Source organism: Nerophis lumbriciformis, linkage group LG21 (assembly GCF_033978685.3).
Source record: "Nerophis lumbriciformis linkage group LG21, RoL_Nlum_v2.1, whole genome shotgun sequence".
Lineage (NCBI taxonomy): Eukaryota > Metazoa > Chordata > Actinopteri > Syngnathiformes > Syngnathidae > Nerophis > Nerophis lumbriciformis.
The window spans coordinates 12957201-12971998 of NC_084568.2; the positions used below are offsets into that span (position 1 = coordinate 12957201).

Genomic DNA, 14798 nt, shown 5'->3' on the forward strand with positions numbered 1-14798 from the left:
CCATGATAACAGGGCATCTGCTGACTGGACTGAGTGTTGCACGGGTGTATCAACAAATTTGGAAGACGACGGAAGCCCTTCAAGGTGTGCAGGGCTGTAGGCACTCAAACTGTGGTGATTTCTGAGCTAAAGTTAAGTTAAAGTACCACTGATAGTCACACACACACACTAGGTGTGAAATTACCCTCTGCATTTGACCCATCCCTTTGTTCCACCCCCTGGGAGGCGAGGGGAGCAGGGAATCAATTCCAACCTTGGATGCTGAGTGCCAGGAAGGGAGGTAATGGGTCCCATTTTTATAGTCTTTGGTATGACTCGGCTGGGGTTTCAACTCATGACCTACCGATCTCAGGGCGGACACTCTAACCACAAAGCCACTGAGCAGGTAAACCCCAAACTGGATAACATTTGGGTGAAATCTCCGCTTTGCATTGCAGAATTCCGATCAATTAGAGGGCCCGCATTACACAATTCGAGTAGACAAGCATTGTTGGGACCCAAACATCTTAATCTGCATTTTCCCTCCCACCCTGCACTGGCCTTCGGATAAGAATACCCTGCGCTGATGGACACCTTTTGGTTGTTGACCTTTATTTGGACTAATATTACGGTCCTCTCCACCAAAACTGTGATGCAAGACAAAGCGAGATCTCAAGTTTGTGGACACACACGCATCCAAGGAGACGCACACACACATCCCCCCCCCCCAGTGTCGCACGCTCTCTTGCTGCGTGTCTCCAGGTGGACGGCAGGAGGATTGTGATGAAGACGAGCAGTGAGGTGGGGAAGGCAGTCAAAGCTTTATTGGAGAACATTTCAACGACAAACTCCATCTTCCATTAAGACACGCCCCCTCAAGGAGAGCTAGTTTAAAAAGCTAGTGCGAGTGCTTGTTAGCAGCCAGTCAATGGTGCGGGACATCAAAGCTTGCGTAACACTTAGCTCTTAGCTTATCTGCTAGCTCGTCACGTTGCATCAGTCTGCATGCGTTAGCGGTCCATCAAGCCATCGCCTGTTTGACGATGGCTTGGTCGGAGAGGGTTTACACACTCACTAGCGCTGAACGCGGCGGAGACGTTAAAATAAAATAACATTAAGCCTTAATGTGTCAGAGGCTGCAGGCAGCGTCAGGTGAGGATGAGCGGGGGAGAAGCGGGGCGGTGGGCTAATCAGTCGGCGGTGCCGTTGCTGCACTCTTCGGCAGCGTTGGGGTTCAGGTACTCGAAGGCTTTTTGGCTCTGAGAGACAAACTGCTTGAGCGGCGTTAGAAGCAGCTCGGTGGCAGAGGGTCTGCGGTTAGCGGCGCCGTCAGACGGAAGAGGGGAGACTTCCGCCTCCGAGTCCTGCTTTAGGCTGGAACGCCTGCCGGTGTTGGCATCCGGTCCGGGACTGCGGACGGCCCGTGAGAACAGACTCCTGCGGCGCCGAGGACGTCCATCCATGGCCTTCAAGAAGAGGCTATTGGCGGAGTTGCGGCGGGACGAGCTGTCGGACTGGAGGTCCTCCTGGTTCAGGAAGTCCTCCACCTCCTTCTCAGAGGGCTGTTGAAGCTGACACATAACAATGCTTCTAAGTTAGCCTAGTTTAGCATGTGGAGACACTCAGTTAACACTAGTCAAGGACCAGAATTAAGTGTTAGCTTAGCGCAGAGACGCCACCACCAGTGACCTCACCATGTTGTACAGTGGCGTAGCATTGATGATGAGCTGCAGAAGGATCTTGGAGAGTTCTTGCAGGTCCCCAAGGAGATGCTGGACCTGTACCGGAAGCTCTCGAATCTGACGCACCGGACGCAGCTCCATCAACATGATTGCTTGACCTTTAACACTGCCCAGGGTCAGCTCCCTGAGACTCTCGGTACGGTAAACTAGTGCCACCAGCAGTCTTTGCAAGTATTGCAAAAGATCGCCCACCAGCTCCATGACCCGTCCCAGACCAACCTGCAAGGGGGACAGACCAGACGTGGTTCACAGACGCTGTGGCCTCTTCAAAAAAATGTTTGCGCTTAGCGACCTTACCGTGTCAGCGGCGTCTCCCAGCGTTCTGGAAGCTTCCTCCAGCTGCTTTTGTACCTTCATCATGCGGTGGTACAGCTGCAGACTGAGACTCAGCAGGAGACTTCGGACCCTAGTCCATATGCCGGGCTCCTCGTCGTCGTCGTCCTCATCCTCGTACTCCTGGACTCTCAACTCCCACTCGCGACCTGACAACAACAAACCATCATGATGAGGCTCCGTCATCCGTGCAGGTCACATGGTGGTCCTCACGCAGGGTGGGCGGGAGGGGCAGGTAGTAGGCGGTGGCGTTCTCCATGCGGCTCAGCACATCGTCCAGGCCAAACGTGGCAGCGCGGCCAACTTGAGAGTCCTGCAGCTGTCGCACTACCATCCAGGCAGAGTGAGACAGGCGCTCCAGCTGGTCCAGGGCACCGTCCATTCCGTCCATCATCCACAGCTGCACATCGTCCAGTGTCAGGAAAAAGGCGTCTTTCAAGTGACCCATCACCTGGTGGAGGAGCCCGGACAGGCCCGATTAACATGGCAACCACAGGGACCAACACTGAACATCAAAGTCAACGACAAACAACATGGCGGCACACAACCTCGCCTGTGGACTGGTTCAGGAAGGGAAATGTCTTCTCCAACTGGTCCAGACCCACAAGAGCAAAACTGTTGGCAACTTCAACTACAGCAGACACAGAAGACAGGAAGCGTGTCACAGTCCATGTTACCTTGTACGTACAAAATGCATCTGCAAAAAAACTAGCTTCATAGCATTAGTATTGTGGAGAATTTAGCATTAGCTCAGTCTCCAGCACCGTATAGCACGAGGGTTAGCATTAGCTCATGAATTTAGCATCACAGAGTGCTAGTGTTAGCACAAGCTCAGGGATTCAGTTAGGTCAGGTTTTCAACGTCATAGTGTACCGTATTTTTCCGACTATAAGTCGCAGTTTTTTTCATAGTTTGGCCAGGCTCCGGTGCGATTTATATATGTTTTTTTCCTTCTTTATTATGCATTTTCGGCAGGTGCGACTTATACTCCGGTGCGACTTATGCTCCGAAAAATACGGTAGCAGCGCTAGTATTAGCTCAGGGATTCAGCATCATGTAGTATTAGCGTTAGCATATGCTCAAGGATTCAGCATATTAAAGTACTAGTTTTAGTTCAGGTTTTCAACATCATAGAATAGGAGCGATAGCAATTACCTCAGGGATTCAGCACTACCTCACTCCTACCAAAGCGGGCTGGCTCAGGGTGGAGGACAAATCAAATGTAGTCTCTCTCTCTCTCTCTCTCTCTCTCTCTCTCTCTCTCTCTCTCTCTCTCTCTCTCTCTCTCTCTCTCTCTCTCTCTCTCTCTCTCTCTCTCTCTCTCTCTCTCTCTCTCTCTCTCTCTCTCTCTCTCTCTCTCTCTCTCTCTCTCTCTCTCTCTCTCTCTCTCTCTCTCTCTCTCTCTCTCTCTCTCTCTCTCTCTCTCTCTCTCTCTCTCTCTCTCTCTCTCTCTCTCTCTCTCTCTCTCTCTCTCTCTCTCTCTCTCTCTCTCTCTCTCTCTCTCTCTCCAATTGTTGATGCCTGAAGTGATGATAACAACCAAACCTACCCACCCCCCTCCACATCCCGGATTGTAAATAATTCAATGTATATAGTATATACATTGAATTATTTACATTATATATACTATGTACTCTGATGATTATCTTGTGTGATGACTGTATTATGATGATAGTATATATCTGATAGTAGATATCTGTATCATGAATCAATTTAAGTGGACCCCGACTTAAACAAGTTGAAAAACTTATTTGGGTGTTACCATTTAGTGGTCAATTGTACGGAATATGTACTTCACTGTGCAACCTACTAATAAAAGTCTCAATCAATCAATCACTCAACTCGCGTTAGCATTAGGTCAGGTATTAAGCATCATAAAGTACGAGCGTTAGCTCAGGGATTCAGCATCATGGAGTATTAGCATTAGAATTAGCTCAGGGAGTCAACACCATAAAGTACTAATGTTAGCGCGAGCTTCGGGATTCAGCATCATAAGTACTAACGTTAGTATTAGCTGAGGGATTTAGCATCATAAAGTACTAGCATTAGCATTAGCTCAGGGATTCAGCTTCATGGCGTACTAGCGTCAGCATTAGCGCAGGCAGTCAGCATCATGGAGTATTAGTGTTAGCAATAACTCATGAATTCATCATCAAAGAGCGCTAGCGTTAGCATTAGCTGATGGATTTAGCATCATAGAGTATTAGTGTTAGCATTAACTCATGTATTCATCATCAAAGAGCGCTAGCGTTGGCATTAACGCATGGATTTAGCATCATAGAGTATTAGTGTTAGCATTAACTCATGTATTCATCATCAATGAGTGCTAGCGTTAGCATTAGCGCGTGGATTTAGCATAATAGAGTATTAGTGTTAGCATTAACTCATGTATTCATCATCAAAGAGCGCTAGCGTTGGCATTAGCTCATGGATTTAGCATCAGAGTATTAGTGTTAGCATTAACTCATGTATTCATCATCAAAGAGCACTAACGTTGGCATTAAAGTTAAAGTTAAAGTACCAATGATTGTCACACACACACTAGGTGTGGCGAAATTATTCTCTGCATTTGACCCATCACCCTTGATCACCCCCTGGGAGGTGAGGGGAGCAGTGGGCAGCAGCGGTTGCTGCGCCCGGGAATCATTTTGGTGATTTAACCCCCAATTCCAACCCTTGATGCTGAGTGCCAAGCAGGGAGGTAATGGGTCCCATTTTTATAGTCTTATTAGCTCATGGATTTAGCATCATAGAGTATTAGTGTTAGCATTAACTCATGTATTCATCATCAACGAGTGCTAGCGTTAGCATTAGCGCATGGATTTAGCATGATAAAGCATGGTGGGGCACTTGTGTTAGCATCAGCTTTAAGAGTGGGGGCTAACGTTAATGTACGCACTCTGAGGTCTCAGGGTCTGCATGAGGGGCGTGGCTCTGCTCATGGCCACCATCGAGGCGTTGCGGACGCCGACCTCGGCCACTTCTCCAACCAGGCCCAGGAGAGGGTAGCGATCTTTGACCTCGGAGTAGACGGAGGTGACCGACTGCAGCGCCGAGCGAACGAGAGGAAGGTGTGAGACCCTCAGCACCGCACTCATCTGAGCAGAGATCAGAGCAAGTTGATTGACACGTGTCTGACGGCGTCACAGGACGCGTGTCTCACCTCATGATCCTGGTAATGAGACATGTCTTCTTGGCCAAATCTAAGGGGAGCGCAAACAGAGCAGAGGTCAGAGGTTGCAGACGGGCGCCACGAGTGAGTCAGCTGCTCTCCTGCTCAACTCCGCAATGTTCCGCCTCCACCAGCGTGGAAATCGTGATCTTTGGTGAAAACACGCTGGCACAAACAACTCTTTCAGCCGCGTCCTCACATTGACGCGCCTCGGCTTCTGTGCATAGGACGCCTGTGTGGGTCATGTGACCGCTGCAGCTCCTATAGGCTGTGGTAACAACATATGACCCTGCCACTGCACGTCACACGTGGCTAGCGTGCGTTACCGCCGCGACATCCAGGGCTTTAGCATTTCTCTACGCGTTCTCTACATGTACACTTTTTGTTCTCTACGTGTACACTTTTTGTTCTCTACGCGTTCTCTTCGTGTTCTCTACTTGTTTTCTTTTTGTTGTCAACATGTTCTCTACGTGTACTCTTTTTGTTCTCTACGTGTTCTCTTTTTGTTCTCTATGAGTTCTCTTTTTGTTCTCTACTGTTCTCTACTTGTCCTTTGTGTTCTCTCCGTGTTCTCTCCGTGTTCTCTACGTGTTCTTTGTGTTCTTTACATGTTCTCTGTGTTCTTTACGTGTTCTCTACATGTGCTCTTTGTGTTCTCTACATGTGCGCTTCATGTTTCTTTGTGTCCTATACGTGTGCCCTACATGTTCTCTTTGTGTCCTATAGGTGTTCTATTTTAGTTCTCTATTTGTTCTCTGCACGTTCTCGATGTGTTCTCTACGTGTTCTCTACGTGTTCTTTACGCGTTCTCTTTTTCTTTTCTACGTGTTCTCTACGTATTGTCTTTTCCTTTTCTACATGGCCACTTTGTGTTTTCTACGCGCTCTATACGTGTTCTCTATGCGTTCTTTACGCGTTCTCTACGTGTTCTCTGTGTGTTCCCTATGTGTTTTATACGTGTTCTCTGTGTGTTCCCTATGTGTTCTATACATGTTCTCTACGTGATCTCTCTGCGTTCTTTACGTGTTTTCTTTTTGTTCTCTACGTATTCTTTTGTGTGGGTTTCCTTGGATTAACATTTCACATTTATAATTGTACATTAAAACACGCATGTTATATTAATTAAACAATACAAAAATGCATGTTATAATAATTAAACATGAAAAACATGCATGTTATGTTAATCAAACAATAACAACATGCATGTTATATTAATTAAACATTAAAAACATGCATGTTATGTTAATTAAACATTAAAAACATGCGTTTTATATTAATTGCACATTAAAAACATGCATGCTATATTAATTGTACATTAAAACATGCATGTTATATTATGTGTACATTAAAACATGCGTGTTGTATTATTGTACATTAAAAACATGCATGTTAGATTACGTGTACATTACAACATGCGTGTTATATTAATTGTAGATTAAAATATGAATGTTATATTACTTTAACAATAAAAACATGCATGTAATATTAATTGTACATTAAAATGTGTGTTATATTAATGGTGCATTAAAAACCTGCATGTTATACTACTTTTACATTACAAACATGCATGTTATATTAATTGTACATTAAAAACCTGTGTGTTATATTAATTGTACATTAAAAACATGTGTGTTATATTAATGGTGCATTAAAAACCTGCATGTTATACTACTTTTACATTACAAACATGCATGTTATATTAATTGTACATTAAAAACATGAGTGTTGTACTAATTGTACATTAAAAACATGCATGTTGTATTAATTGTACATTAAAAACATGCATGTTATATTAATTGTGATTTAAAAACAAGTGTGTTATATTAATTGTGTATTAAAAACAAGTGTGTTACATTAGTTGTAGATTAAAAACATTTGTGTTGTATTAATTGTACATTAAAAACATGCATGTTATATTAAATTTTGGATTAAAATATGCATGTTGTATTACTTTAACAATAAAAACATGCATGTAATATTAATTGCACATTAAAAACATGTGTGTTATACTAATGGTGCATTGAAAACATGCATGTTATATTACTTTTATGTTAAAAACATGCATATGCGTTATTAATTGTACGTTAAAACTGGCATCGCGCTATTTGAGAACAAGTGGCTTAATTGAAGACTTTAAAATGTCCGTAGATGTTTGTGTATATGTGCCATGTTGCCAAGCAACCAGTCCTCTCACTCCAAACGATAGGCTCCAGCGCACCCGTGACCGTACTGACGACACCTGTGACCTGATGACGACCAGTGTTATAGATAACGGATGAATTTAGTCTCTTTCCCACTCGGTGGACCAACTGCACGCATTCCGAAACTTGATGTATTGGAAATATGTCAGGTGGAATACTTTGTGGTTATCTTCCAGGTCTATTTCTGGGCAAGAACTATGGGGAAATATTTTGTGCCTTTTAAAAGCTGCAACAAGACAAAAAGAGTTGGAAAAAGGTGAAATGGGAAAAAAAAAAAGACCACACCCTGACGCCACACAGATGACTTGGAACATCAGAGGACTTGTGTCGCGGGCGCCAAGACGCAAACACAGGAAGTTGACTGGAGGTAAGCTATTAGAATATCAGAAACAAAGCAATCAACATGGATCAATAATCCGGGACTCACCCCATCAGAGAGGCTGTGTGTGACGAAGATGAAGACGAGTGGAAGTCTGAGACCTGTTGGGGATCTGCCAGGGCAACTTTTGAGGAGGAGATCTGTGGACGTGATTGGTTGTCACCCTGTGTGATGTCATCGACTCACCAGATGAATGGAATCATTGATCTGAAGGCCAAAGTCTTCATTCTTGGGAAAATAATTTCAAATATGTATAGGAAACCATGCGTGTATTTACTGAAATTGTTCGTCCTGTCCCTTGAACAACCTTCAAAAATTCACAGACCACATGTTGGACATCAAAAACTGAAGGATCACTCAGTCCACAAGGAGACTAATCAGCACCAAGACATACTGTAACGAGACATAGTACTACATACATACTGTAACACAGCATAATACTACACTACTTACATACTGTAACACTACATAATACTACACTACTTACATACTGTAACACTACATAGGATAATGGGAAAGATTAATGCAGCAATGTACAGAGACATCCTGGATGAAAACCAAGGCTTCCCATCCAACCTGATGGGGCTTGAGAGCTGCTGCGAAGAAGAATGGGCCAATCTGCCCAAAGATAGGTGTGCCAAGCTTCTGGCATCGTATTCAAAAAGACTTGAGGCTGTAATTGCTGGTAACATACTATAACACTACGTGAGTAACATTGGAACACTTTTGTGTATAACATGTCACACTATATGACATATTGTAACGATACCTGTGTAACGTACTATAACACTATGTGTGTAACATATTGTAACAATAAATGTAACACACTTTAACACTAAGTTTTATAGAATGTCATAATGTTATACACATAGTGTTAAAGTGTGTTACATTTATTGTTACAATATGTTACACACATAGTGTTATAGTACGTTACACAGGTATCGTTACAATATGTCATATAGTTTTATAGAATGTCATAATGTTATACACAATGTGACATATTGTAACAATACCTGTGTAAAATACTATAACCTTACGTGTGTAATATTGTAACACGACATGTATAACATTATAACACTATATGACACTATGTGAGTAACATATTTTAACTATAAATATAACATTATATCACTATGTGAGTAACATTGTAACACTACATGTATAACATATAACACTAGACGACATATTGTAACAATAAATGTAACATACTATAACACTATGTGGGTAACACTTTAACACTATGTGTATAACATTATGACATTCTATAAAACTATGTGACATATTGTAACAATACCTGTGTAACATACTATAACATTACGTGTGTAATATTGTAACACTACATGTATAACATTATAACACTATATGACACTATGTGAGTAACATATTGTAACAATAAATATAACATCACTATGTGAGTAACATTATAACACTACATGTATAACATATTATAACACTAGACGACATATTGTAACAATACGTGAGTAACATTATAACACTACGTGAGAAACATATTGTGACGATAAATGTAACATACTATATAACACTACACGAGTAACATTGTAACACTTCATGTATAACATATTAGAGCACTATGACATATTGTAACAATACGTGAGTAATATAACACTACGTGAGTAACATTCTAACGATAAATGTAACATAATACTATGTGAGTAACATTGTAACACTACATGCATAACACATTATAACACTATATGACATATTGTAAGAATACGTGAGTAACATATTATAACACTACGTGAGTAACATTGTAACACTCAATGTATAACATATTAGAGCACAATATGACATATTGTAACAATACGTGAGTAACATATTATAACACTATGTGACATATGCTAACACTACGTAACAAGTGTAACATACTCTTAATACTACGTCAGAAAACATCCTGTAACGTCACATTTAAATGAAGCAAGATTATATTTCATGGAGGCAGCCATCAATATAAAATATTACATCATATGCTATATTTACCACACGTGTTGCTGTTGTGCGGCCTGGCAGTAATTTAGCGTGTTCGCTGTAACACAAAGCTAATATGTGGATGTTTTCTACAGATTGCTCAATTTATCGGATTGAAGTTGCCCTATCGCTTTTTATGTATACGGCCCTCGGTGGACAGTCTTATGATGGATGCTTTTATTTTGAAAGCTGTGCTTGAACAGACTGTTTTAATAGATGAAATGGGTTGATTTTAATCAAATAAATAAAAAAGTTCAGTTGTGTTCAAAGTGCGGCCAGGGGGCCATTTGTTGCCCGCAGTTAATTTAAAAAATACAATTACAAAACAAAACCATTACAAAGTACAATAAAAGAGCATGCAGATAAAATGTAATGAGAAAAAAGTTGCAATGTTGATTCGCATAACACAAATCTGCCATGCAGGCTGTTTTTTTCTTTAAAACTGTCTTTGCTGAAAAAAAAATGATGAATCAAAATCAATGTTCTGAATTATTGACCTAATTTAAAACAAAAGGGCCAATTTAATACAAAAATAGTGTTGGCATACTCCACTTTGAAATATTTTTGGGGAAATGATTACATATTGTGTATGTTTGCCATAAAAAACACAAGTTTTCTATGACAAAAACAAAAAAATAATAAAAACCTATATTTCACGCATTGATCTGAAGTTGATCTCGAGATTTATGCGTTAAATCAAGTGTTACTTTTTTTTTTTTTTTACTTTTATGAGTGAGACACTTCTGGATTCCTGAGAACTTCAGCGGGATTTGTTTTAAACTGCCATTGCTCAACAATAATAATTAGTCAAAATCAATGTTATGAATTATTGACCTATTGAAGGCTTTTGCCACAGATGGAGGAGACCTCCTTTAATAGACCGAAAAATAGTGTTGCCATATTCCACTTTGAAATATTTTGGGGTGAAATGATTGCATATTTTGTGTTTGCCATAAAAACCCCAAAAACGAACAAAATATAAAACATAAAAAAATGTACAAATAAGTATAATCGACGCATAGATCTGAAGTTGATCCCAATATTTAAGCGTGGAACATTAAACAAAACAAAAATCATGCATTACTTATTTTAAACCCTTTTGGATTCTTGAGAATTGTAGTGTTTTGTCTTCTCTCAAAAAATAATAATAAATCAAAATCAATGTTATGGATTATTAGCAATTTGAGGGTTTACTTACTTAACATGATCAAATATTCCACTCTGAAATATGTTTTGGGGAAAATATTGCATATTTTGTGTTTGCCATAAAACCCAAGTTTTCTACGACAAAAAACTACAATAATAATAAAATAATAAAAACCTATATTCCACGCATAGATCTGAAGTTGATCTCTAGATTTAAGCCTTGGGAAAAAAAATGGTGTTACTTATTTTTAACAATTTTAGTGGGATTTTTTAAAACTGTCATTGCTCAAAAATAATAATGAATCGAAATCAATGTGGTTCTGAATTAATGACGTATTGAAGGCTTTTGCCACAGATGTAGGAGGGCTAATTTAATAAAATAGAAAAATAGTGTTGGTAAATTCCACTTTGAAATATTTTGGGGTGAAATGATTGCATATTTTGTGTTTTGTCATAAATACCCAAGTTGTCTATGGCAAAAAACAAACAAACAAAATGAAAAAAAAACAAAAAGTATATAATTGACGCATAGATCAGAAGTTGATCTCAAGATTTAAGCGTGGAACGTAAAAAAAAAATTAAAATGAATGCATTACTTATTGGAAACACTTTTATGAGTGGAAACCTTTTGGATGTCTGAGAATTACAGTGGGGTTTTTTCCCCCAAAAAACTGTCTTTTTGTGTTTGTCATAAAAACCCAAGTTGTCTATGGCAAAAAACAAACGAACAAAATGAAAAAAAACCCAAAAAGTATATAATTGACGCATAGATCCGAAGTTGATCTCAAGATTTAAGCGTGGAACGTAAAAAATTAAAATGAATGCATTACTTATTGGAAACAGTTTTATGAGTGGAAACCTTTTGGATGCCTGAGAATTACAGTGTTTTGTTTTTTTTACCCCAAAAACTGTCTTTGTCATAAAAACCCAAGTTGTCTATGGCAAAAAACCCCCAAAAAACCCCCAAAAAACCAAAAAGTATATAATCGACGCATAGATCTGAAGTTGATCTCAAGCTTTAAGCGTGCAAAGTAAAAAAATAAAAATGAAAGCATTACTTATTTGAAACACTTTTATGAGTGGAAACCTTTTGGATGCCTGAGAATTATACTGTTTTATTTTTTTCCAAAAACTGTCTTTGCTCAACAGATAATGAATCAAAATCAATGTTGTTATGAATTATTGACCTATTTGAGAGGCAATTACGTCACATCAAATGTTCCTCTTTTAAATGAAATATAAAAAGAAAAAGTTTAAAGAAACAAACAAAACTATATTCGACACGTAGATCAATTCAATTGATTAACAATGACAATAAATTGATCTTGAGATTTAAGACTTAAACAATGTGTTACTTATTGTTAACACTTTTATGAGTGGGACCCTTTTGGATCCCTGAGGATTTCAGTGTGATTTTTTTTTTTTCAAAACTGTCATTGCTCAAAAATAATAATTAATCAAAATCTATGTTGTGATGAATTACTGACCGATTGGAGGCTTTTGCCACTGATGTCGTAGGCCAAATTCAATAGACAGAAAAATGGTGTTGCCATATTGCAATTTGAAATATTTTGGGGTTAAATGATTGCATATTGTGTCTGTTTTCTATGACAAGGGCACAAATGAAACAAAAAAACATAAAAAATAATACAAACTTAGTATTGACGCAGAGATCTGAAGTTGACCTTGAGATTTAAGCGTGGAAAGTAAAAAAATAATGTATTCCTTTTTTAAACACTTTTATGGGTTAGACCAGGGGTGTTAAACGTACGACCCGAGGGCCGGATCAGGCCCGCGAACCGGTTTTATCCGAGCCGCGGGATGAGTTTGCTAAGTATAAAAATGAACCTGAGAATTTTTTATGAAAGAAACAGCTGTTCTAAATGTGTTTACTGGATGTCACAAAAGCAATTATTTTGTTCTTTGATGATACTACATATGTCATTTGAGGAAAATGATCAAACCACATAAATAACATACTGTAATTTGATTTTGATATAATTTTTTTATCTTGATAGATTGAAAAATTAACACCAATGAGTTGACTGATGAACATTATCACATAATTTAATCAGAAAATATAAATTACGACACTGCGATGAGGTGGCGACTTGTCCAGGGTGTACACCGCCTTCCGCCCGATTGTAGCTGAGATAGGCTCCAGCGCCCCCCGCAACCCTGAAGGGAATAAGCGGTAGAAAATGGATGGACGGATGGATAAATTACGACAAAGATAGAATACTATTAAACGCAACATGTAAGTTGTCTTTATTTTTAAGTTATCATGCCGTGATTTTACCAGTCCGGCCCTCTTGGGAGTAGATTTTTCTTCATGTGGCCCCCGATTTAAAATGAGTTTGACACCCCTGGGTTAGACCCTTTGCATGTCCAATAATTTTATTGGGATTTTTTTTAACTGTGAATATATTTACCTATTTAAGGCTCCAATTACTTGACATCAAATATTCCACTTTGAATGGGGGTGGGGGGTTATTTCTTCAACAAAAAGGGCATAAAACATAAAAAGTATATTAAAATAAGTAAACCTCAACAGCTAGCTTTGAAGTTGATCTAGAGCAGTGGTTCTTAACCTGGGTTCGGTGAGTCGGGCTCAGGGGTTCGGCGGAGGTCAAGACACACCCGACTCATTGTGTAAATAAAAACTTCTCCCTATTGGCGTATTACGGATACGGTAACAGCAGAAGTCAGACTGATTTGCAGGTGTGTAATTTGTTGTGAGTTTATGCACTGTGTTGGTTTTGTTCTTTGAACAAGGTGATGTTCATGCACGGTTCATTTTGTGCACAAGTAAAAAAAACATGGTAACACTTTAGTATGGGGAACATATTCATCATTAATTAGTTGCTTATTAACATGCAAATTAGTAACATATTGGCTCTTATCTAGTCATTATTAAGTACTTATTAATGCCTTATTCGGCATGGCCTTATTATAACCCTAACCCTCTAACCCTGGCCCTAACCCTGACCAAATAACTCTAAATTAAGTATTTGTTACTTAGAATATGTTCCCCATACTAAAGTGGTACCAAAAACATATAACTTTGTCTTGAATTTGAAAAAAAAAAAAAAATTCACTAAATAAGGGTTCGGTGAATGCGCATATGAAACTGGTGGGGTTCGGTACCTCCAACAAGGTTAAGAACCACTGATCTAGAGACTTAGGCATTTAAAAAAATAAACAATTATATGACGTATTTCTAACATTTTTATGACTGAGACTGCGACCAAACCTGAAGGGAGCCCAAAAGGTTAAAAACAAATCTATATATTGTATTGGTTTTGAAAAGGGAAAATATAAAAATGGCCCCCGCATGCTTTCAAGGGTTACATTGGTTTAGTTTCCGACTTTTCGACAAGTTTTGGGTACATGAGGTGGTGTTTAGCTGGCATCTGGCAACCCGGATGACGCATCAGATCCACCAAAAACAGCTGAGAGGCATCATTGTGGTCAGCTGACACTTGAGGAAGACTTCAGCTGACAGTGTAAACGTTCGAATTCAAACCCCATCTAATATACTTCACAGATTCCTGGAAAGAGACGGCACATATGGACGACGTGCGACCTGCAGATAGGCCGGGTGCTGACGCGCACACCCCGAGAGCATAAAGCTCCAGTGTGCACCGCTTGCTCATGTGACCGCGACTTTCTAATGCGCTTCACCGCAGACGTTTGGAGCAGACAGGAAGTTCAGCCTTGTGACCTCTTATTGTACAACGGCCTTCCTCTGCGGGATGACTCAGCGCTTTGCGTACACGCAGCACCCCCAGCTGGTCAGTATTTGACACTACAAGAAGTAAGCGCGTGTCTCCAGTCGGAAATAAGGAAGGCGAAAAGCA

At 39.9% G+C, this 14798-nt stretch overlaps 1 protein-coding gene across 1 annotated transcript; it reads right to left on the minus strand.

Moving 5' to 3' along the window:
• Positions 1 to 788: 788 nt before the first annotated feature.
• Positions 789 to 8103, minus strand: plin6 (perilipin 6). Its single transcript, XM_061983430.2, has 8 exons — positions 7855 to 8103; positions 5218 to 5257; positions 4954 to 5152; positions 2603 to 2685; positions 2268 to 2505; positions 2019 to 2203; positions 1674 to 1940; positions 789 to 1550 (listed from the first exon to the last, which is right to left on the minus strand). The coding sequence occupies exons 1-8, from the start codon at positions 7857 to 7859 to the stop codon at positions 1170 to 1172; spliced, it is 1398 nt and encodes a 465-aa protein (XP_061839414.1). The 5' UTR covers positions 7860 to 8103; the 3' UTR covers positions 789 to 1169.
• Between the last annotated feature and the right edge of the window lie 6695 nt (positions 8104 to 14798).